This window comes from Lontra canadensis, unplaced genomic scaffold, assembly GCF_010015895.1.
Source record: "Lontra canadensis isolate GAN:19392208 unplaced genomic scaffold, GSC_riverotter_1.0 scaffold70, whole genome shotgun sequence".
Taxonomy (NCBI): Eukaryota; Metazoa; Chordata; class Mammalia; order Carnivora; family Mustelidae; genus Lontra; species Lontra canadensis.
In genome coordinates this window covers 5,339,377-5,364,399 of record NW_022631064.1, presented here as the reverse complement: position 1 = coordinate 5,364,399, position 25,023 = coordinate 5,339,377, and the positions used below count along the sequence as shown (strand labels likewise).

Here is a 25,023-nt window from a genome sequence, read left to right as displayed (position 1 = left end):
TTAAGAACAGAATTCTTTTTAACTCATTCTCAACTGAGGTTCCAATGAGAAAGATACCAGATTTCAAAGTGAATGTGACACAGATACTATAGGCACATTTACAAAGTAAATTGTCTGGAACTGGTCTAGAACCCTTTCAACCACTACAAGAATAGAAAAGGGTTGAGAGGTGTAAGAGAAAGATTTATTTGTGGAGAAGAGTGCTTTTCTGTGCTGAGTCACTCCCTCAATCCCCAACCCCACCCAACCCCGTGAAGAGGAAAGGTAGACAATGCTGCATTTGTCTTGGGTGTCAGAACAGAAGTTTCCAGGAGGCCAGACTTAAATGTATCTTTTACATGTGAGATGGTGAGGACTAATGCTGGGTTCATACAGGAGGAAGCAAGGGGGCCAGACCCAGAATACTGGTGTCTCTTCTGGGATCTGTCTAGTCCTTGTTTGTGGCAGGGATAAACATATGGGGGCTACCACATATGAGCTGAAGGGGACAGACTGTTGGTCTGGGGTCATACTGGACTTTGACCTTTTGGGTGCATCTGTGAGAAGCCAAAGAATGGCAGAAGCAGGAAGATGGGGGTGGAAATCATCCTAGGAGCTGTGGGAGGAATTGCAAATGAATACTCAGGCTAGAAATGACTCCACTGGAGTTCTGCCTGAAGAAGATCTCAAGGATGGGAGATCCCCAGAGAAACCACAAAATTGCCCTGGAGACAAAGCATAAGCTAGAAACAATTGCCAGTTATGGAGCATGAAGTTTTATTTCATCAGTATCTAATCAAGTAAGACCTCTCTCACCAATGCTCCCCGCAAACCAAGCCCTCTAAGACCAGAAGTTCCAAGACCAGCCAGCAAACTCGAAAGAGAGGAATGCAACAGAGAAAGAGAAAAGAAGACAATCAACCCCTCTTTCCTCCCACTGCATGCTTAATGAAGACAAATTAAAGATATGCTGAGATATCTCAGGGTTTGGAGTATTTAGTCTTCCTGTGCCATTAAAAAAATTTTTTTAAAGGGGTGCCTGGGTGGCTCAGTCAGTTAAGCATCTGACTCTTGATCTCAGCTCAAGTCTTGATCTCAAGGCTGTGAGTTCAAGCCCTGCATCAGGCTCCATGCTGGACATGGAAACTACTTTAAAAACATGTATATTTAAAAAGTCATAATGTTGAAATTCAAGTATGGAAAAATCATAGTATAAAAGGACTAATGCTGACCAGTAAGACTATTTAAACCTAGGATTAAGCCTAAATAAATACGTTAATTTAAACATCCTAACAAAATAGATATAAATGTCAAAAAAGCTTACTTGAAATAAGAGATAAATGATTTAAGAAGTAACAGGTATAACAACTGAATCCTAAAACTGAAATTTCAGATTGTATAAACAAAGCCTGGGAGATGGGCAATCCCCAGGAGAAAGGATAAGCAGGATCAATCCTTATCATATGTAGGAAAGACCTAACAAAACTCATTTCATTTTTTGTCTTAAATATTAAAAATATAAGTTAAACAATGTTTTAAAGTTTGGAATTAAATTCCAGTAAAACATAAAATGAGTTAAAGGACTTTCAAATAAGTGAAGAAACAGGCATAGAAAATATAATCTGTATTGCAAGACAATTTTTTTAATTAGCCAGAAAGCATAAAACAAAATGATAGAAAAAAATACATATCCATTACAAAACCATACCTTATATTCCCCTGTTTAAGACAAATATTCTGAAATTAAATATCTAATTACATATGCCTTCTAGGGGAAATATTTAAAATAAAATTACATACAAATATTAAAATGAAAAGGATGATCAAAAGTTATCATGTAAAGGAAAAAGCAGAAGTGACCATATTACTTTCAAAGAAAGATGAATCAAGGCAAAAAGCATTAAAAAAGGACAGTGTGCATAGTCCAAGATGGTGGAGTGGGAGACCTTAGTTTTGTATGGTCCCAGGAATTCAGCTGGATAGCTATCAAATCATTCTGAACACCTGTAAACTCAACCAGAGACCTAAGAAAAGAATAGCCACAACTCCACCAATAGAAAAACAACCACTTTCTGCAAGGTAGGAGGTGCAGAGACGGTATTCTGAGGCCATCTATAGGAAGATAAACTGCAGGCAGAGGGAGCAGCAGAGCCCAAAATCAGAACTTTTAAAAGGTTGTTCCAGTGAGGGATGTCCCTGCCTGAGAGGTGCTCTGATGGCAAAGCAGGGCAGAATCCTAGGTGGAACAGGATCCCCAGGATCCCCAGGATCACAGGAAGACCAGAGATGCCTGAGTGTGGCAGAGGTCCCAGGTATCAGAGCAGGGAAGCCAGCTGCAATTAGCAAGCCCAGGAGTGGGCTCTCAGCTCGGGGTTGCCATAAACCATAAACCACAAATAGTGGTCCAGCGACTACTGTCCAAGCAGGGGCCCAGCAAGCAGCAGAACCTGCGAGACACCCCCTTCCCACCAAGAGGAGTGGCTCAGGAGTGTGCCTCAGGAGTCTGCAGGGTCTGGAGACTCAAAACAGGGTTGTGAGCCTGAGACGAAATTCTGTCACAGGCCGGGTGAGCACAAGTGTGGCTGGAGATCAGAGAGACATGAGTGACTGACTGCTTTTCCTTAAGGACACACTGAGGAGTGGGGCCTGAGCAATTGGCTCCAGGGCTGGAGATGGGGAGACCGCAATTTTCATTCTCATCCTCTAAAGCTGCACAGAAAACCTGCAGGGAACAAAAGCCACACAGAGCAACCTGGAGCCACTGATTTAGCCTTGCCCCTGGCAAGGGTGCTGCAATTCTGCCTAAGGCAAAGACACCTGAGAATCAGTGCAACAGACCCCCCGCCCAAGATGATCAACAAGAACATCCAACTACGACCAAGTTTACCCATTATAGAGAACTGCGCAACTCCAGCACTAGGGGGAAACAGTATATAGAATTCATGGCTTCCCCCCCCCCTATTCTTTAGTCTTTCCATTTTAATTTTTTCTCTTTCCTTTTTCAACCAATTTCTTATTTTATTAACTCCTTTTTTAAAAATATTTTTAAATTTTCCTTTTTATACTTACATTCTATACTTTCCCTGTATTTAATTTTATTTTATGTATACATAAGTTTTCCTTTCTTTACAATTGTGGGATACAGTTTCTTTTAACAAACAGACCAAAATACACCCCAAACCTGGTGTATGGAAAAAGCATAGGGGACACTAGAGAATCTCTTTCTGGAGGAATAAAAGAACTAAAATCAAATAAAGTTGAAATCAAAAGGCTATTAATGAGATGTAATAAAAAACAGAGGCTCTAACTACTAGGATAAATGAGGCAGAAGAGAGAATTCATGATATAGAAGACCAAATAATGGAAAATAAAGAAGTTGAGAAAAAAAGAGATGAATAACCACTGAGAAAGAGAGATAAAGGGAAGAATTTGAGAGATAAATGATACCATAAAGCAAAACAATATTAGAATAATTGGGATCCAAGAAGAAGAGGAAGAGAAAGAAGCAGAAGGTATATTGGAGCAAATTATAGCAGAGAACTTCCCTAATCTGGAGAAGGAAATAGGCACTCCATCCCAGAAGACACAGAGACCCCCCCCCCAAAATCAATAAAAATAGGTCAACATCCTTCCATATAACAGTGAAATTTGCAAATCTCAGAGACAAAGAGAAAAACCTGAAAGCAGCTCAGGACAAGAGGTCCATATACTACAAGGGTAGAAACATTAGATTGGGAACAAACCTATCCACAGAGACCTGGCAGGCCGGAAAGGACAAGTATGATATATTCAGGATGCTAAATGAGAAAAATACGCAGCCAAGAATACCTTATCCAGCTATGATGTCATTCAAAATGAGAGAGATAAAAAGCTTCTAGGACAAACGGAAACTAAAAGAATTTGTGATCATGAAACCAGCCTTGCAAGAGATATTAAAAGAGATTCTTTAAGTGAAAAGAGAGCCCAAAAGTAACCTAGACCAGAAAGGAACAGAGACAATATACAGAAACAGTAACTTTACAGTTATTATAATGGCACTAAATTCATATCTTTCAATAGTTACTCTAAATGTAAATGGGCTAAATGCCCCAATCAAAAGACACAGGGTATTAGATTGGATAAAAAAGCAAGACCCATTAATATGTTGTCCACCAGAGATTCATTTCAGATGAATCTCCTCCAAATTGGAAGTGTGGGGGTGGAAAACCATTTACCACACTGATGGACTTCAGAAAAAAAGCTGGGGGAGGGGCAATCCTTATATCAGACAAATTAGATTTTAAACCAAAGACTGTAATAAGAGATGAGGAAGGACAGTCTATCATACATAAAGGGTCTATCCAACACAAAGAGCTAAACAATTGTAAATATTTATGCCCCCAACTTGGAAGCACCCAAATACATAAATCAATTAATAACAGCATAAAGAAATTCATTGGTAATAATACAATAATAGTAGGGGACTTTAACACCCCCACTCACGAATGGACAGATCATTTAAGCAGCAAATCAATAAGGAAATAAGAGCTTTGAATGACGCATTAGATCAGATGGACTTCACAGATATATTCAGAACATACCATCCTAAAGCAATTGAACACACATTCTTCTTGAGGACACATGGAAGATTCTCCAGAAGAGATCACACACTGGATCATAAATCAGATCTCAACTGGTACCAAAAGACTGGGATTATTCCCTGCATATTTTTGGACCACAATGCTTTGAAACTAGAATTCAATCACAAGAGGAAAATTGGGAAGAACTCAAATACATGGAGGTTAAAGAGCATCCCACTAAAAAAAGAATGAGCTAACCAGAAAATTAAAGAAGACTTAAAAATTCATGGAAACAAATGAAAATGAAAACACAGCTGTTCAAAACCTTTGGGATGCAGCAAAGGTGGTCATGAGAGGGAGTATATAGCAATACAAACCTTTCCCAAGAAAGAAGAAAGTCTCAAATACACAACCTAACCTTACACTTAATGGAGCAAGAGAAAGAACAGCAAATGATGCCTAAATCTAGCAAGAAAAGAGAATTGACAAAGATTAGAGCAGAAATCAATGAAATAGAAACCATAGAAAAAAACAGTAAAACAGATCAACAAAACTAGGAGGTGGTTCTTTGAAAGAATTAATAAGATTGATAAATCCCTGGCCAGACTTATCAAAAAGAAAAAAGAAAGGACCCAAATAAATGAAATTATGAATGAAAGAGCAGGGATCACAGCCAATAGCGAAGAAATACAAACAAGTATAAGAACATATTATGAGCAACTATATGCCAACAAATTAGGCTATCTGGAGGAAATGGATGCATTCCTAGCAACACATAAACTACCAAACTAAACTAAAACAGGAAATAGGAAGTAATAGAAAACCTGAACAGACCCATAACCAGCAAGGAAGCTGAAACAGTAATTAAAAATCTCCCAAAAAACAAGAGTCAAGGGCTAGATGGCTTTCCATGGGGAATTCTACCAAACATTTAAGGAAGAACTAATACCTTTTCTTCTGAAGCTGTTTCAAAAAAGAAATAGAAGAAAAATTTCCAAACTCATTCTGTGAGGCCAGCATTGCCATGATCCCAAAACCAGTCAAAGACCCCACCAAAAAGAATTACAGACAATATCCCTGAGGAACATGGATGCAAAAATTTTCACCAAGATCTTAGCCAATAGGCTCCAACAGTACATTAAAATGATTATTTACCATGACAAAGTGGGATTTATGCCTGGGCTGCAAGTCTGGTTCAACATCAGCAAATCAATCAATATGATCCACTACATTAATAAAATAAAGGATAAGAACCATATGTTCCTCTCAATAGATGCAGGAAAAGTATTTGACAAAGTCTAGCATCCTTTCTTGATTAAAACTCTCCACACTGTATAGAGGGAATATCACTCAATAACATAAAAACCATTTATAAAAAACCCATAGCAAATATCATTCTCAATAGGGAAAAACTGAGAGCTCTTCCTTGAGGGATGGAACAGGGCAGAGAAATCCACTATCACCACTGTTGTTCAACATAGTACTAGAAGTCCTAGCCTCAGCAATCTTACAACAAAAAGAAATAAAAGATATCCAAATCTGTAAAGAAGAAGTCAAACTCTCACTCTTTGCAAATGACATGATAAACTATGTGGAAAACCCAAAAGACTCCACCCCCCAAGTTGCTAGAACTCATACAGGAATTCAAAAAAGCAGGAGGATACAAAATTAGTGCACAGAAATCAGCTGCATTTCTAAACACTAACAATGAGACAGAAGAAAGGGAAATTAAGGAATTGATCCCATTTACAATTTGCACCAAAAACCATAAGATACATAGTAATGAACTTAAAGACAGACACAAAGGATCTGTACTCAGAAGACTATAGAACACTCATGAAAGAAACTGAGGAAGACACAATGAAATGGAAAAACATTCCATGCTCATGGACTAGAAGAACAAATATTGTGAAAATATCTATGCTACCTAGAGCAATCTATATATTCCATGCAATCCCTATCAAAATACTGTCAATTTTTTTTCACAGAGCTGGAACAATCCTAAAATTTGTATGGAACCAGAAAAGATCCCAAATAGCCAAAGGAATGATGAAAAAGAAAAACAAAGCTGGTGGCATCACAATTCTGGACTTCAAGCTATATTACAAAGCTGTAATCATCAAGAAAGTATGGTACTGTCATAAAAACAGACACACAGACAGTGGAACAGAATAGAGTGCCCAGAAATAGACCCTCAACTCTATGGTCAACTAATCTTTAACAAAGCAGGAAAGAATGTCCAATGGAAAAAAGACAGTCTCTGTAACAAATGGTGTTGGGGGGGCACCCGGGTGGCTCAGTGGGTTAAAGCCTCTGCCTTTGGCCCAGGTCATGATCTCAGGGTCCTGGGATCAGGTCCCACATCGGGCTCTCTGCTTGGCAGGAAGTCTGCTTCTCCCTCTCTCTCTCTCTGCCTGCCTCTCTGCCTGCTTGTGATCTCTGTCAAATAAACAAATAAAATCTTTAAAAAAAATAAAAAGAAATTTAAAAAAAATTGTTTTGGGAAAATTGGATAGCCACATGCAGAAGACTGAAACCAGACCATTTTGTTACACCATACTCTAAAATAGACTCAAAATGGATGAAATACCTAAATGTGAGACAGGAATCCATGAAAATCCTGAAGGAGAACACAGGCAGCAACCTCTTCAACCTTAGCCACAGCAACTTCTTCATAGACACATCGCCAAAGGCAAGGGAAATGACAGCAAAAATGAACTATTGGAAATTCATCAAGATAAAAAGCTTTTACACAGCAAAGGAAATAGTCAACAACCAAAAGACAACCAACAGAATGGGAGAAGATATTTGCAAATGTCTTACCAGATAAAGGGCTAGTATCCAAAATCTATCAAGAACTTATCAAACTCAACACCCAAAGAACAAATAATCCCAACAAGAAATGGGCAGAGGATATGAACAGACATTTCTGCAAAGAAGACATCCAGATGGCCAACAAACACATGAAAAAGTGTTCAACATCACTCGGCCTCAAGGAAATGCAAATCAAACCCACAATGAGATACCACCTCACACCAGTCAGAATGGCTAAAATTAACAAGTCAGGAAATGACAGGTGTTGGCAAGGATGCAGAGAAAGGGGAACCCTCCTATACTGTTGGTGGTGCAGAGTGGTACAACCACTCTGGAAAACAATATGGAGGTTCCTCAAAAAGTTGAAATTAGAGATACCCTATGACCCAGCAACTGTACTACTGGGTATTTACCCCAAAGATACAAATATAGTGATCCAAAGGAGCATGTGCACCTGAATGTTAAGAGCAGCAATGTCCACAATAGCCAAACTATGGAAAGAGCCCAGATGTCCATTGACAGATCAGTGGATAATGAAGATGTGATATATATATATATATAATGGAATACAACTCAGCCATCAAAAAAATGAAATCTTGCCATTTGCAATGACATGGATGGAATTAGAGGGTATTATGCTAGGTGAAGTAAGTCAATCGGAGAAAGACAATTATCATATGATCTCACTCATATGTGGAATTTAAGAAACAAAACAGAGGACTATATAGAAAGAGAGGGAAAATGAAACAAGATGAAATCAAGAGGGAGACATACTGTAAGAGATCCTTTTTTTTTTTTTAAGATTTTATTTATTTGACAGAGAGACACAGAAAGAGGAATACAAACAGAGGGAGTGGGAGAAGTAGCAGGCTCCCACATAGCAGGGAGCCCAATGTGGGGCTCGATCCCAGCACCCTGGGATCATGACCTCAGCTGAAGGTAGACATCTAATGACTGAGCCACCCAGGCATCCCCCATAAGAGATTCTTAATCATAGGGTACAAACTGAGGATTGCTGGAGGGGAGGGATGGGGTAACTGGGTGTTAGACATTAAGGAGGGCATGTGATGTAATGAGCACTGGGTATTATATAAGACTGATGAATCACAGAGGTAGATAAGACCTCTACCTCTGAAACTAATAATACATTATATGTTAATTAATTGAATTTAAATTTTAAACCCCTCCCCGCAAAAAAGGACAGTGTGGGTGGGCAGTTAAGATTGATAAAATATACAAGCAAGTATTCTTATAAGCATCATTATATTTAATATTATTCTGGCCAAACCAGTGGGGAATAGAGAAAAAAAAAAAGGAGGAATAATTACTGAAAAAGAAAAGACAAAATTATCATCATTAGTGAAAGACATAATTATGGTCTTCAAAAGCCCAAAGAACTGAAAAATTCTTAGAATAATTGAATTCAAGAAAGAAGCCAGATAAAAGAAAATTATACCAAAAATAGCTTTCCTATTTATCACCAGTAACCAATGAGAAGATATAATGGAGAGAAAAGTGTCTATTCACAGTAATTTCTCAAAACCAAACTGCCTAGGACTGGACTAATAAGTGTGCTCAACTTACATGAAGAAAACTGCAAATTTTAAAGAAACACATCAAAGAACATTTGCCTAGATGAAGTGAGGTCCCTCATTTCTGGATGAGAGTGCTCAGTGTGGTAAATGTTCTAATATTCCAATCATTCCCAAAATAATTTATAGTTTTAATCTCATCCTGATAAAAATACATAGGCATTTACTTTAATGGAAATAAATGATTTAATTCTTTATTGAGAACTAAGATTAGGTGAGAATGGATAAGAAAACTTTGAAGACAAGTGATAAGGAAGAACTTGTCTGTAAAATATTAAAGTATATTATTGACCTTTTATATTTAGAATAACTGATACTGGCACAGAAATAAGGAGGTATATCTAAGAAACAAAAGAGCTAGCCCTTCTTTCTATTCAATAGAAGAAACATCAAAAATCAATGAGAAACAGGTTCATTATTCAACATCTAGTGTTGAAAATTTTGACTACTTGGAGAAAAAAACTGTTCCTGTGTTTTACAATATGATAAAATTCATTTCAGATGGATTAAAAGGCAACTGTAAACAAGAAAATCTTAAGAACCTAGAAGAAATTATGGATGAAATAGTCATTTAGTCACTTGATGAGGACGGACTGTACAAATATAAAAATAATAAAATAACAAGATTCAAAATCTTCAAATATAGTATAAATTCAGTCACATAAAACAAAACCAACATTGGTGTGCATGTCTCCCGACCATGAGTGTGCATACGTGTGTGTGTAAAAAGTGGGAGAAACATAGCTCATTTCATTTTCTTATTTTACTTTCTGTGTGTTTTTCAAAAAAAATTCTCTGGGAGCACCTGGGTGGCTCAGTGGGTTAAAGCCTCTCCTTCGGCTCAGGTCATGATCCCAGGGCTCTGGGATCAAGCCCCACATCAGGCTCTCTGCTCAGCGGGAAGCCTGCTTCCTCCTCTCTCTCTTCTGCCTGCCTCTCCGCCTGCTTGTGATCTCTGTCTGTCAAATAAATAAATAAAATCTTTAAAAAAAATTCTCTGCAGTGAACATATTACTTTGATATTCATAAAAGAATGTGTTTTATGATGCCAAATTGACTATGGAGTAGGTTAATTAATAAAACAACAAGGTCATTTTATGGGGTAAAATCCCAATCAAACTGATCTAAAAATATAAACAATAAAGCCCTTAACTCAATATAGAGAAGTAAAATTTAAAAATCAGTCAGGAAGAAAAATGAGTATATATATTTTTTAATGGAGATAAGTCAATCAAAATGAAAGTTTTGGGGTGCCTGGGTGGCTCAGTCAATTAAGCGTCCAACTCTTGATTTTGGCTTGGGTCATGATCTCAGGGTCCTGAGATCGAACCCTGTGTCAGGCTCTGCACTGAGCATGGAACCTGCTTGAGATTCTCTCTCTCTTCCCTGTGTTCCCCCATCCCCACTCATGCTTGCTCGCTCTCTCTCTCTCTCTCTTAAAATAAACAAAATAAAATAAGATAAAAGTAAAAATACTTTTGTGTCAAAAAGACAAGAAGACATCTACTACTAGTTAGGAGACCTGGAATTTAGTTCTGACTCAGTCATAAAACGGCTGTGTATGTATGTGCAAGGTATATGATTTCTCTGATCACCATTATACAACAAGATGTTTGGGCTACACCAGTTGTTTCCAAACCTAGCTGATGATCCATTTTTTTTCCTGGGTAGCTTTTTTAACTAGCAAAATACGCCCATGCTTACTATGTGCTAGGCTTTGTACCAACTGCCTTTTATCTTGTTTATTTCTCTCAATTATTCTAAGAAGTCGGTTCCATTATTTCCCATTTTAAAATTTATTAAAATGAGGCATAAAATAGTTAGTTAAATAGTTAAATAGTCAAATAGCTAGTTAAACACACACTTGAACCCAGGCAAAGTGGGCGCAGGGTTCATGTTCTTAGCTATTAATGTTAGGCTCAGAAATCTTTTTAAAAATCTTTGAAAATTTACCAGGTGATTTGACCAGACCATCTCAAAGTTGTTGTTTTTTTATCTCAATTCGATAATCCTCTGATCCTGTCTTGTCATTTTCTTATCATTTTGTATTTTATCCATTCCTTGGGAGTGACAATGTTCAATATCTGACTTTCTTGGAAGAAATCCTGTGAGAAGTCAAATATTGAAAGATGGAGGTCTCTCATGACTCTAATCTTGGATCATCTTATGTCAGCACAGAATCCAAGCTGTTTCAGCTGGTACACAGTTGCCGCAAATAAAACAAATTATAGAGTACATGAATCAATTCAGTAGGATGTTAAATATTTCATATAAATTGATTTCATCTTCTACCTTCATTTCAGTGTGAAGAGATCAATAGGAAGAAAGGGCAGGGGGATTTGAAAGAGACTGAAAGATGGAGGGGGCCTTGGGCCGTCTCCTTGATGGCCTGGTCTTCCATCTCACAGTCTAAAAGAGTAAAAAGGATATAAACCACTATACCTATAATACTGGGACTGACTTGCTCTTTGTCTCCCACAGCCTTGCCTAGTTGATTTGTGGACCCCCTCATTTCCTCTAACAGGCAAAAAGAGGTTCTAACCAAGAAGGGGGGAAATGAAGCCTGGAAGAGAGGGTGCTCCAAAAGACCAAATGTCAAGCTAAAGAAAACTGAAGGAAGAGGCATAAGAAGGGTAGCATGTGACCAGACCAGTCCTTCCTCCATTGCCTTAGAAGGGCAAAGCTAGAAGAGAGGCAGGGAAGGGAAATTATACACTTATATTCTAATGAGTCACTGGGCAGTCCCACCCATGGTAGCACAGGAGCTGTCCCTGGCATGGCAGCCAGCATGAGCACCCCCACAAAAGTGGCTCTCTCACTGCAGATCAGCCGGGCACACAGACACATAACCCCCAACTCTACCTTGTACACGATTTTGCTCCTGCCATCTGTGAGGTCCAGCTGGATAGAGATGTAGTCGATGTTGGGAGAAGGGGGATCTGTGTGTTGATAGCGAAGCCCCATCAGCAGGAACTCCTCACAGCTCACCTTGGCACTTCCCATTTTCTTCAGTCCCAGGGCACAGCTTCCACCTGGACACCTCAGCTCTGTTCCCAGTTCTAGAATGTACAGCACTGAGTTAAAACAGCTACTTGAGCATGAACGTGAAATTTTTAAAAATCCTCCCTCCCGTGGATCCTGACTGCCTCAGGAATACCCACGCAAACCCTCTAATCATTCACAGAGGGGGATGGCATTGTTCGATAACCTTATAACCTCTTTTCCTGGAAAGAAAGGTTGACCCATTTTCTCCAGAGATCCTTGCCCACGGAATGTTACACTGAGAGAAAAAATAATGAAATACATGTTCTGATGACTCAACATCCCTGACAAATAGGCCACTGGGTCAAGAGTGGCTTTCCACAGTCTAGTGCTGGTCTTCCTTCACAGCATGCACGTCCACGGCTCCATCATGCACGCTCTCCAAGGCTGTTCTACTTGCTGAAATTCGCTCCCCACTGTGTTCATCACACCCCCAAGTCCTGACACCTTTCCAGGTCCCCTTAGTCCTTTTACTAAACCCTCCTTTAAGTAATCTTTGACAGCCTGAACCAACCTGCTCTCTCCCACTAAAAACCACCATCATCTCTTCAAGAGTGTGTCTCTTTCTCTGCCCAACTTCTTTTTACAGTCGTGTAGGGTGATACCCATAGGCCACTTATTTTTCGAGTGGCCTTTCCCTGATGTATAAAATGAGTATTCTAATTTTTAGCCAGATGGGTCATGAACACTAAATGGGAGGGTTCATGTGCAAACATACCTTTAGCTGTAAATTGTTGCCCAAATTCAAGGTATCACTATGACTGTGATTATTGGTCTTCCCATAGTGCCTAGAACATTATTATGCACAGAGGAGGTACCCAAAATATACTGATTAGATGAGTAACAGAAGGAACATCATCCATCAACTCCTCCTGATTTAAACCACAGTTACTGGCCACCTACTCTACGTCAAACTTATTTGTAATCAAATAATACTTAATAAATGCACCAGCTACTCTTAGTACCACTACCACTGTCACTGTGAATAACAGCTGACCATCACTGAGTGCCTGCTATGGGCCCGACACCATGTGAAGCCCACTTCATGCACGTGATCTCATTTACTCCATCCTGCCACAAACTTGGGGAGCAGCTACTATCTTTGCCCATTTTACAGAGACTTAACCAGGTTAAATATGTTACCTAAAATCACTTAGGAAGTAAAGAGCAGAAGCTGTTTCAAACCCAGGTCTATCTGATTCCAAAGTCCATACTCTTAACCACTAGCCTACATTTTTCAACCAGTTATTATATCAAAGATATAAGATATTTTTTGTCAAAGTAGAAGATGACTATTAACAGATATTTTTGTCTGTTCTATTAACATTCGGGTATATATTAAAACACACAGATGAGGGGAGCCTGGGTAGTTCAGTCAGTTAAGCATCTGACTCTTGGTTTTGGCTCAGGTAATGATCTCAGTGTCATGAGATTGCGCCCCACATCAGGCTCTAAGCTCAGCAGGGAGTCTGCTTGAGATTCTCTCTCCCTCTTTCCCTCTCTCCCTCTACCATTCTCACTTTCTCCCTCTCCCTCCCTCTCTTGCTTATAAATAAATAAATCTTCAAAAAAAAAGTAACAAAAAAGAACACGGTACATACGAGACTCAGGGAAAAAACTGTGTGGCTGATCTCCACGAGGTTTTTCTGGCCGAGGCTCCAGCAGGACCATCTGACCGTGGGCTGGCAGCCGGCTTCCCACAGGATCCAGCCTGACTGTACACTCCAGGCTAGCCGTCCTCTCGTAATCAAATCTGAGGAGGTTCTTATCAATGGCTGGGGAAAGGCCATAGAATTCAGACACCTCCAGGACATTGTTACTCCTACGGATGATGTTACAGTCTGTTTCTAGGAGATAGACCCGCAGGATAAAGGTTTCTGTGAAGGTATCTGTCTCAGTAAATCTGTGGAGAGAACAGAGCAAAGGCGATGTTTACTAGAGCTCAGGTACACTTCCGGTATCTAAAGACTGACTTTATAAAATGCACATATGGGGGGTAGAGTTTGGATTTTGTTATATACTCTACTCCCAATCTCTGTTCTCTTCCTTTCTTCTCCTTATCTTGGAGTCAACTCCTTTATCTGCCATCTCCCTCCCCAGTGAGCTTTCTTTCCACACCTTCTCTCAAACCCATCATCCACGTTGATATGTAATGATGGCTGGGAGCTCAGAATCTCACTTCTAGCACATCTGTCATTTGAGTAGCAAGCTTGTGTAATTTATGGATCGGGTTTTAATTCAGGAGTGAAAGGATGAGGAGTTTCTGAAGCATCAACACCTTTCTGCGCTTCAGAAACCTTGAGAGACATTGTAAATTCCACTTTACAGAGGGGGAATCTGAGGCAGAGAGGCCAAGTAGCTCGCCAAAGGAGCTGAGGGGGAAGTGAGAGGGGAATAAGCATGTTCTCTGATTTTCTGCCTCCTACTCTAAATATTTTCTTTCGAATGTCCTCCAGCAGCTGCTTTGACTGAGCCCTGCTTGCCTTCTCCACTATGCTGTCCCTTGGAAACTCAAGGAAGAAGTGGGAGAAGCCAGAACTACCAGCTTTTCCAGGCTTCCAGGCAAGCCGTCCAAAGTTGGTTTTTTAACTCTACAGCCTTAGAAAGATCAAACAGCCCTGTGTGCTGGTGATACAGAATCTTTGGGTACTATTTCATTTTTTGAGCACAGCATTGTGTTCAAGCCTCTCTTTCAGCCCTTGTTCACATTACAGTTATCCACCATATTTTGCGTCAGATTATGAACACCAAAAATCCATGAATCTTCATCCTTGTGTTTCCTATGCCCAGCATTGGGCCTTGAGTTATAGTAGGTGATTATAAGTGTCTATAGAACAATTCAACATGCTAGCGTCTTCTACAAAACTCTTTGCAATAGTACTGTGGTACTTAAGGGAAATTCACGCTAAGATATTTTAACCAGATATTCATAACAGCCATAAAACCAAGTAAAAATCTATCTAAAACCCTACTCCATGGGGTGGCTCAGTCAGTTAAGCATCTGCCTTCGGCTCAGATCATGTTCCCAAGGTCCTGGCATTGAGCCCCGCGTGAGGCTCTCCCCTCATCAGGGAGCCTGCTTCTCCCTCGGCCTCTGCCTGCCTCTCCTCCTGTTTGCTCTCTCCCTATCAAATAAATCAATAAAATCTTAAAAAAAAAAAAAAAAAACCTACTCCACCTACTGCATTGTCAGTTACCTCTATGAAGTGAGCAATACCATAACCATGAACTTAATTTTTAAGCTAATTTTTACTGAGAAGAAATTTACCTTTTTAAAGTATACAACTCAGTGGTTTTTAGTATATTCACAAGGTGGTGCAACCATCACAACCACCTAATTCCAGAACGTTTTTATCCCCACAGAAAGAAATCTATACCCGTTAGTAATCACTCCCCATTTGCCCTTCCCCCGGCCCCTGGCAACCACTAATCTGTTTTCTGCGTTTTATGGATTTGCCTTTTCTAGAAAAGGCATGTGACCTTTTGTGTCTGGTGTGTTTCATTTCGCATGATGGTCTCAAGGTTCACCCATGCTACAGACTACATCAGTACTTCATCTGCTGAGTAATATTCCATTGTATGGATACACCACATTTTGTTCACACATTCATCAGTTGGGTTATTTCAACTTTTTAGCTATTATGAATGATGCCAAAATGAAGATCTGTGTGCAAGTTTTGGGGGAAATAAAGGTTTTTATTTCTCTTACACATATATTTAAGAGTAGAATTGCTGGCTCACACAGTCACTCTGTACTTAACTTTATAGCTGATTATTTAAACATTTTTATCTAATTAAATTAGATAAAATTCTAATCATAAGAAGACATACTTGACTTCTTATTAACTGAGCAGCTGATAATCAAAATAAAGAATATCATTCAATTTTGGAATATATTTTCTGAGTTCTTTTTAAGGATTTGTATTTCGTAATTTTAATTTTCCATCATAAGCAGGAAGGTAGAGCACCAGAGTGACATGTACAAGAACTCTACAGGGGAACAGGACAGAAGTTTTCCACGAAAAGCTCCCAGGAAGATGATACAAATAAAGATGATTGAAAGTCGACAACAATTCTTGCCTCACCTACTTAGGTCCCCAATTTCTACTGATTGTTTGGGATCTAGCAACTAGCCTCAAGATAACATCAATCTATAGAAAAATCCTGAAGAAGTACACAGAATGGTTATGTGTGCTGCTTACCTGTAAAGTCTAAGCTTCACTGTGTCTTCATCAAGAATCGGGCAACCATTATGAATATACTTTACTTCATTGGGAAGGAAATGGCAGTCAAAGACCTAGTTCACAAGAAGAAATGGATAAATATTTGTGAAAAAAATTGGTACAAGATTAGATGTTTCTAGCAGTAGAGTACTGCCTGGGGAAACCATGGTCTGTTAGAGGGGTGTGTCTGCGTGTGTATGTGTGTGCGTACGCGTGTCCATGTTGTAACCACCACCATCTCTGCCAGCCCCTGTGCCTGCTCCCAGCCTGCTTCTATAGGTGTGTTTTATTTTAAGAATATCTAAACCATGGGGTGCCTGGGTGGCTCAGTGGGTTAAGCCTCTGCCTTCGGCTCAGGTCATGATCTTAGGGTCCTGGGATCCAGCCCTGCATCGGGCTCTCTGCTCAGCAGAGACCCTGCTTCCCCCTCTCTCTGCCTGCCTCTCCGCCTACTTGTGATCTCTCTCTCTCTCTGTCAAATAAATAAATAAAATCTTAAAAAAAAAAAAAAGAATATCCAAACCATGATAATTCAAACAGATCAAGCAGATATATTAAGGAGTAATTTATCTCTTAAAATGATTCTGTTTACAGTCTCCAGTATATTTAAACTATGGCTCTATTTATCAAATTATAATATACCCACACCCTTCAGGGGTTCATAGCAATGAAGTTAGAGGCCTAACTGTGCATATGCATGAAAAGGTACACATTACCCCACACACAAACACACTGTATTAATTATATATCTTTTTCTCTTTCTTTCTTTCTTTCTTTCTTTCTTTCTTTCTTTCTTTTCCAAATAGCATTTTTATATTCAAAAATGAAGCCACAGGCTATGGACACTGTTGTGGTTGATCAGAGCCAAACATGGCCCCGAATTGCTTCTCATATAATTGCAAAAGACTGCTTTACTGGTTACTAACAGCAGAAATGGTTGATGAGGGGGCGTGGGTGGTTAAGCGCCTGCCTTCAGCTTGTGTTGTGATCCCCAGGTCCTAGGATCAAGTCCCACCTGGGGTTCCCTGCTCAGCGGGGAGCCTGATTCTCCCTCTACCTCTCTCCCTCCCTGGCCCCCCTCTGCTCATGCAATTTCCCTCTCTCAAATAAATAAACAAAATCTTTTTAAAAAGTGGTTGATGAGACCAATAGCAAGCTAAAGGTAATTTCTTCCATCCAAATAAAATTATAATTAACCGAATCACCTCACTCAGAACTATTAAGGAAATTGTACCGTTGTATTTTGGGAACTCTCTTTTTTGGGGGGTGGCAGGGGACTCTAATTCTTAAAAGAAGAATTTTCTCTCCCAACCACACCATGACTCTCATTCTGCCCAGCCTGACTTGGCAGAGTGTTAAGAAATACCCTTGAAGTAGTCGCATACCATAACTGTTGAGTTCATGGTGTTTAGCCTACATTTTGTCACAGTTTCAAACATTTACAGACAACATCATCCTCTCTAAGACTTTACTACTAATACAAATGATCTTCTTTTCCCACAGACATCATTGGTTCCTCATTTTAATTGACAACAAAGAAGAAGATAAAGGAAAGACCTTCCCCATATCATTGACAAATAGTCCTGGTGATAAAGAGACAATCTGGTTTGTTAAAAGAAACATCTGTTTTATGTTTCGTAATATGTTTTCCTTTTAAAAAAGGCGACAGCCATAATTGTCCATAAATTTACTAACTAAAACAAAGGAGAGCTAAATCCTTTTCTAATTACTGTCTAGCCTTGGTTTTTTCCACTTCAACTGCTTTTCAATTACAATTTATAATTAAATTGTCACACATTCCTAATTCATTACTCACTTTAATGACAGTATACTGGCTCAACCTAGAGATATTTTCTTACGGCCGTATTTCTGATTCAAAAAAGCAAGCTCAGCTCTAAATTGAGGCGATTTTCCACCCAGGAAATGTCTTGCTTTGAAACAGGTGTGAGAAGTGCTCTGTGTGAGGAAGTCTTGTCCTAAAACATGGGGAAAACATATTGCCACAGACCTTGTCTAATTGACTACATCAGGAGGGTTATCTAAACAGAAGGTACTGGTGTGCGCCAATGGAAATCCCTTTCCAAATATCCAATAGGAAAATGAACCTGTTGGTCCTAAGACAAACTTCAGTAATGAAATGAAAACACTAATTGAACAGATGTTAAACAAAACATTTTCTGTGCAAATCAAATCAAACTGTTCATTACACAGCAGGGTGTTGTTAATACAGTCATCTCACTAGAAATGGGTTCACATAAGCCTTGCTTTCAACTTCCTGGTAAGTGCTATTAAAGAATAATGCTCAGGCTTTGTGTGTATGCACACGCATTCGGCTATGTTTAATTTCAAAAACACCATAAGAAATCAAGCCTTGGGAGGGTTGCATTAAAAATAGGCACATAATCCCCCCCCAAGCCCCCCAAAAAAAGAAAAGAAAAAAAAAACAAAAAACAGACTTTATGTAGGAATCTGGTTTCTGTTGAAATTATCATACTGAAGTAGGAAGATCATCTGGGAGTTTGAGAAACAAAGTTTTCTGGATACATAGATTTCCTTCTGGTACAAATATCTGACAAAAAGGTAATGAAACGCCACAGCTCAATGGGTTCCTTTTCCACACAATAAATTTTAGAAGATACAAGTCACATATTTACTTTAGACCATACAAATCCATTTGAGATGCCACATTTACCTCCGGAAATGCGCTCACTGAACATTTTCTCATTTTAAAAGCCACAGCACATGACGGGACAAGTTGGGACTTTTTTGGAGCCCCATCCCTGGCCTGCCTGTTCAGACGTCCCTAAATGAGACAGGCACGCTGTTTCTGCTCCATATTCTTTCTAGCAACTGGATTTTTGTCTTAAAATCAGAGAAATTTTGGAATGGAATGGAGATGAGTAGGAGATCTCTTACAACTCTTGACCCCAAATAAGTGTTTTACCTGATTGTAGTCACTTAGATGCTCTTTCGCTCTCTAGTATCTCAGAGACGGCCAGATGGCAAAGACCATTAAACATCACCAAAAATAAATAATGGAGACAATTCCACTACTTGTGGAGAAAGTACTACATATATGTTTATGAGTCATAGGCTATTTGGGATAGGGAGAGGATATGCCTCAGAGGCTGACTTAAGGAACAGTATCTTCTCCCCAAATTACTTTCTAAGGAGGGAGAATCTGGTGAAGAACAGGGCCTTTGCTTTGCACGCTTAGGGCCAGAGATAATAAACCAGGAAGAATTTTTCTTCTCTTCCCTCACAAAATATTCAACCTCACTTCTAAATAAATATCAAACACTTTTTAAAAATGTATTGATTGGAAGGGGTACCAAATTATGAGTTCATTTCTCGATAAGGCACCCATATACATCCGTGCAGCCACGGACCCCGGTGTTCTAGGACTAGGGTCCTCTACTGCTCTCTAAAACTCCAAGGATTTGCTTTTAACAAACTGAGTCCTTGTAGTTAGGCCTCCATGTTTCGTAGTTGAGCTTATTCATGTCACCTACTCATTGCCCTTAGTCATGTGGGATCTAGGTATGAGCCACCCCAGGTCTCTCTTCTTTCCCTGACTCTAAGTTCCAAACAACCAAACTTCCACTGGGCACCTGGGTGGCTTAGTCCCTTAAGCATCTGACTTAGGCTCAGGTCATGGTCTTGGAGTCCTGGAATGGACCCCAAGTCCAGCAGGTATTCTGCTTGCCCTTCCCCCTGCTCGTGCTCTCTCTCTCTCTTATAAACAAAATCTTAAAACACGCGCACACACACTTTTGCAGTGCAGATGGTGTTGGGAGAAAGTATAAAGATGTTGCAAGTCCCAAACTTGGGACTACAACCCCTTAGGAGCTGGGACCATTACTGTATTCGGTTTGGAGGTGCCCATCAGAAGCTCTGACTGACAAAAGAAAATCTCGTGGGAAACTGGAGAGAGACATTTTGTTGCTGTCACATCAGGAATGCTCCCTAAGTAGAAAGCCACCACAGAGTTGTGATGTATTTCAGAACTGGCCTATCCTCTGAGAGTGGTAAATCAAACAGCTTGTAATAACCACTTGAGTTAGTATCTATCTAAGTCTCCTTCCATTTGTCTCTACATCATCTAGTACCACTGTGGAGTAACTTCCTGGAATCAAAGCCTTTAGCCAAATGGAGAAGAAACTTAATGTTCACGGTTCACAAATAATGGCGCATGTTTCCAGAAGCAGCAGTAGCAGCCAGTGCAGAACATTCTCAAAATTGTCTGCATTGGGAGGAAGTTAAACCACAGTAGGGACGAGCTATAAAACCAGAACCAATTTCCTATTTTATATAGAGGTAAACTCCTACTTCAAACAAGTACAATATATGATAATACAGACTTTTTCAACCCAACGACTTAGAAGGTAACTCTATTCTACTCTTAGAAGATAATCCTACAAAAGGATTGTGCCTATAATACTCTTAAATGATAAGGTCTCCAAGATTTTGACTAAAGGAACACATTTTTCTACAGACATTTTTGAAGAAACAATGAATATTTAAAATGAAGTATTTTCACCTCTCCTTTCCATGTCTCTCCTCCCACTCCCCGGAATGTTCTAGTGATGGAAACAGATAAAAATGTCTTCACGTTTTACTTGTGCTATTCTACAATCACAAGTGTAGCCTAAAACATATCTTGAAATCCTGATATCTTACCCAAAGGCACCCTGACTAGCAATGGATGAGCTCATTTGGGACAAGAATAATCCCATAAAGACTGATCATATCACACCACACAGGGCCTATTCCAACCTTTGAAAGGCTGTCCCATCCCTGTTTGGTTTCATTCTCTCCCTCTCTCTTTCTATCTCTCTCTCTCACACATACACACACACACACACATACACACTCACATTCACATACACGACCGAATAGAAAAATCTCAGGAATGACCTACCTGTGGAGTGAGTTTCCCGACCCTTTGGGTCATTGGCTCGTTCATCACAACTTCCACTTTGCAAGCATCTTTCTCTTTGGGGATGGCAAACTTCAGGTCATCTCCCGACAGGAAGGCAGAGCTGCCCTTCATCACCCTGACCCCACGGTTAAGGCTGATGAAGGTGGGACTGGCCCAGCCTAGGAGCAGCAGCAGCAAAGCACTGGGCCTACCCCAGTTCAGAGAGCTCATGCTGTCAGGGGCCAACTCGGTTTGTCCACTGGTGAAATCCCTTCAACACAAGAGGGCTTCTGTTCTTCCTTTAGAGATGTTAGCTCATAGTCCAAGGGGCAGGGCAAGGGGTCCTGACGATGTGCCTCAAGATCTTAACATGTCCCTTTCATTTCAAACCCAGACAAGGAGGCTTTTCAGGCAATCCCAGGGCTTTTAATAAAACTCGCTGATCACTCCTGACAACGCCGGCAAGATGAATGTGCCTCCCAAGTGCTTTTCTAATCCTGCAAATGAGAAAAGAGGTTGGAGGAAAGCGAGAGAGAGAGAGAAAGAGAGAGAGAGAGAGAGACCAAAAGGTTTGTGTGACTATTCAAAAGATCCCTGCTGGCAAAGGAATCTTTCAGCCAGCCTATAATTTCAGCTAAATTAAAAACAAATAAACTAACTTGACCTCCAGGCCCATGTAAAAAGGCAGTGAAGCCATTTCACTACCCTGCTTGTAACTCCCGCTTCCGGACTCAATGCTGCCCCCCACCCCCTCGCCCCATGGGGATGTCACTTGTGTGGTCCCACAGGAGCCAACCAGCCTCACTCCCCAAGTACAGTGTTTAGTTGCCTGGGAGGTGAGCTCTGCTTCTCTTTCCTCATCTGTTAAATGAGGACCATAGCCTAATCTGTAGAAGAGAGCTGACAGAATTATTTGCATGCTGTTTCAAACACTGATTAATTCTTAATCATCATGACCCAAATAAGAAACGAGCTTCATAATTTGTCCCATGAGCACAACTCTGACATTGCTGGGCAATGAAGACCCCTGAGAAACTCTTGAGTGGAAATTGGAGAACAGATATTTTTCTAAGTGAACATTTGGGGGGTTTGTTTTCACGTCAAAGGGACTAGGAATCAAGTCACATAGCTTGACTAGACACAGCTGACTCGGCGTATGCATACATGTTCATATTGTCTATGACACTAATTGTAACATAATGCACTGAATCTGCACAAATGAGATCTTTGTTTCTACTTTCACCACTTAGAATTTCAAGATTATTTCTCTGTGTTCCATAACAGAAATGACTCTGCCAAGTAAAACATATTGCAATAAATCCTTAGGTTCAGGCTAAGGTTGGGTGGACTTCCTATGCCCATAGGAAGTCTTAACATTTTAATGATCTCAACAAATTTCTGTACATAACCAAAGGATACTCAAATAAATGTTTGGCCAAAGGGTGTACACAAAAAAATCACCCATGTTCAATACATCAAGGGAGGACTCATTCTCTTGTCATTGTTTGAAACCATTCACTTTTGAGGTAGTACATGACATCTGTCACCTGGTATCTAAGGGGGGTGTACATTTTACAGAACAGTCTTTTTTTTTTTTTTTTTATGGTGTCAATCTCAAACTAAAACATTTCCCACACTCCCACTGACAGTGTTGTCCACAATCCGGCTGAATGAGGTTGGCTTATTTGGGCAGAAATGTAAACTTTGCTGTTGAACCTTCACAACAAAGTCAAACCTGGTTTCCATTCATGTCTGACATCTAAGACCACTCAAGGGGGGAAAAAAAAAAAAAAAGCCAGCACATTCAGAAAGAAGAGTATGGCTAAGTGTTTCTCAAAATGGAGAGGTAAGGGAAAAAACTTTGCTTTCTGAGATTTTTAAAGAATTAAATCAACCTGTAAAGGCCGTAAGGACAGCAGGCTCTCCTGCACCCCTCTTATCTCACTGTCACCTTCCTTATCCTTTCCTGCTTTTCCCAAGATCCCCTGACTTTTTAACATGGGGAGCCTAGGGTCCTTAGACCTGGTTTTTGTCTACCATTCCTCCCTAATGATCTCATTTCTTGGCACTTATATGCTAACAAGTCCCAAATTTATATCTTTAAACTTTTCCCTTAACTCTGGATTCCATATGGCACTGTCTATGTGACATCTTCCTAGGGGTGTTTAATGGACATCTCATTCTTCATGTCGCCAAATTTGTGCTCTTGGTCCTCCCTCTCTCGCTCTCCCTGATCTCAGTTAATGGCATCCAACTTTTCAGTTGTTCTCTCCTTTGTCTCAATGTTTAGTCTACCGCTAAACAATGCAACAAAATCCTGTTTGTTTGTTGCAATGGACACAACTTAGGGTGACCTCCAAGAATTTCGGCCTATAGCATCCCGGAGTTCCCTCCCCTCGAGTGACAGCAGAATCTTTGAGGCTTCCAACCAACAGAATAAGGCACAGGTGATGGGATGTCATTCCCATGGTCACACTATATAAGAAAAGAATCTGTCTTAGCAGACTGGGGCTCCAGGCTCTCCTGCTGAACTTGAAGAAGCAAGCATCCCTGGGTTCCAGTCTGCCAACAGCCTGAATGAGCTCAGAGGAAGATTCAGCCTCAATCAAGCTTCCAGATAAGACTGGCATCCAGCCTCCAGAGAAGATGCCTTGATTGCCGCCTGAAGCAAGGAACCCAGGTAAGCTGTGACCAGACTCCCAACCAATGTCAGCTGTGAGATAAGAAATTTGTTAGGTCACTAAGTTTGTAGTAATTTGCTTACTCGGCAATATAAATTGAATGCACTCTTCTTCAAAACCTATCCAGACTCCAACCACTTCTCACTTCCATTGTTGTCATGAGAGCCAAGCCGCATCATCAACTCTTTGCTGGATGACTACAAATAGCAACCAATTTGACTTCCCCGATTCGCCTCTTGCCTCCCCGATAGCCCAGCTTCAGCATGGCAGCCACAGGTCCTATTAAATATTACTTAGGTCACTTCCATGCCCCAAACCCCCAATGGCCTTTCATCTTAGTGTAAAAGCCATAAAGCAACCATGTATGTAACGTGTTTCTCTCTTACTTCTCTCATCACCTCTTCTGTTTGTCTTTCCTTCACTTCCCCTGCTCTAGGCCCGCTAGCATCTCTGTTTTTCCTCAAACATGTCAAGATTAGCCTTCTCTTGCTCTCATCCAGAACCTTCCCACTTGCTGTTAGCCTCTGGCACATTATTCTCTCAGATATCCTTCTTCTTATCTCACTGGCTCCCAGTTTTCCATCAAATGTCACACCTGCTCTGTACCACACCCAACCACTCCCTTAAAACTCCCTTAAAACATCTCTCCATCTCCAGCATTCTTTTCTGCTTTGTTTTCAACCTTACTCCTTATAACCATCTAATAATACATTTGCTTGTTTACATTGTGTGTAACCATTTTCCTCACAGAGGTGAGAATTTTTCTTTTTTATTCATGGATTTATCTTTATGATTCCCTCCATCTTGTTGCCCAGGACCACACCACAGGCTGGCAGAGCTGTGAGCTAGAAGGAGCCTAGAAGGGACATTTGCAAAGTGAAGTCACCATACCAGCCCATTCTTCCAGAATTTTACCTGGCAGAGAATGTAAACTTTTTTCTTGTTTAACCCACTGATATTTGGGGTTTATTTTGGTCATGACTGAACTGTAACTATAGGTTTAATCATCACTTTATTCTTCAAGTTTTTCTATTAATTTAATTTAGTCACTAATCAGCTAAATAGTGTACCTTCTTGCCTAATAGTATACGGGGCAATAGGCCATCCTCTAATCATATTATAATAAGTTCTTAATTAGCCTAGAAGTACACAGACCAAGATCCTAATGTTTTTCCACAAGGAAGATATAAGAAAAAAGGAGGAGAAAATCTA

At 40.0% G+C, this 25,023-nt stretch overlaps 1 protein-coding gene across 1 annotated transcript in view; it reads right to left on the bottom strand.

The window, feature by feature from the left end:
• The window catches only part of FREM1 (FRAS1 related extracellular matrix 1), a 140,298-nt gene extending 118,677 nt beyond the window's left edge, over nt 1–21,621 (bottom strand). Inside the window, exons 1-4 of the mRNA XM_032880568.1 lie at nt 21,131–21,621; nt 16,189–16,283; nt 13,588–13,889; nt 11,807–12,003 (exon numbers count right to left, since the gene is read on the bottom strand). Coding sequence (XP_032736459.1) covers nt 11,807–12,003; nt 13,588–13,889; nt 16,189–16,283; nt 21,131–21,361 — 825 coding nt within the window. The 5' untranslated portion in view covers nt 21,362–21,621. The remainder of the gene's footprint in view (nt 1–11,806; nt 12,004–13,587; nt 13,890–16,188; nt 16,284–21,130) is intronic.
• Nucleotides 21,622–25,023: the final 3,402 nt, after the last annotated feature.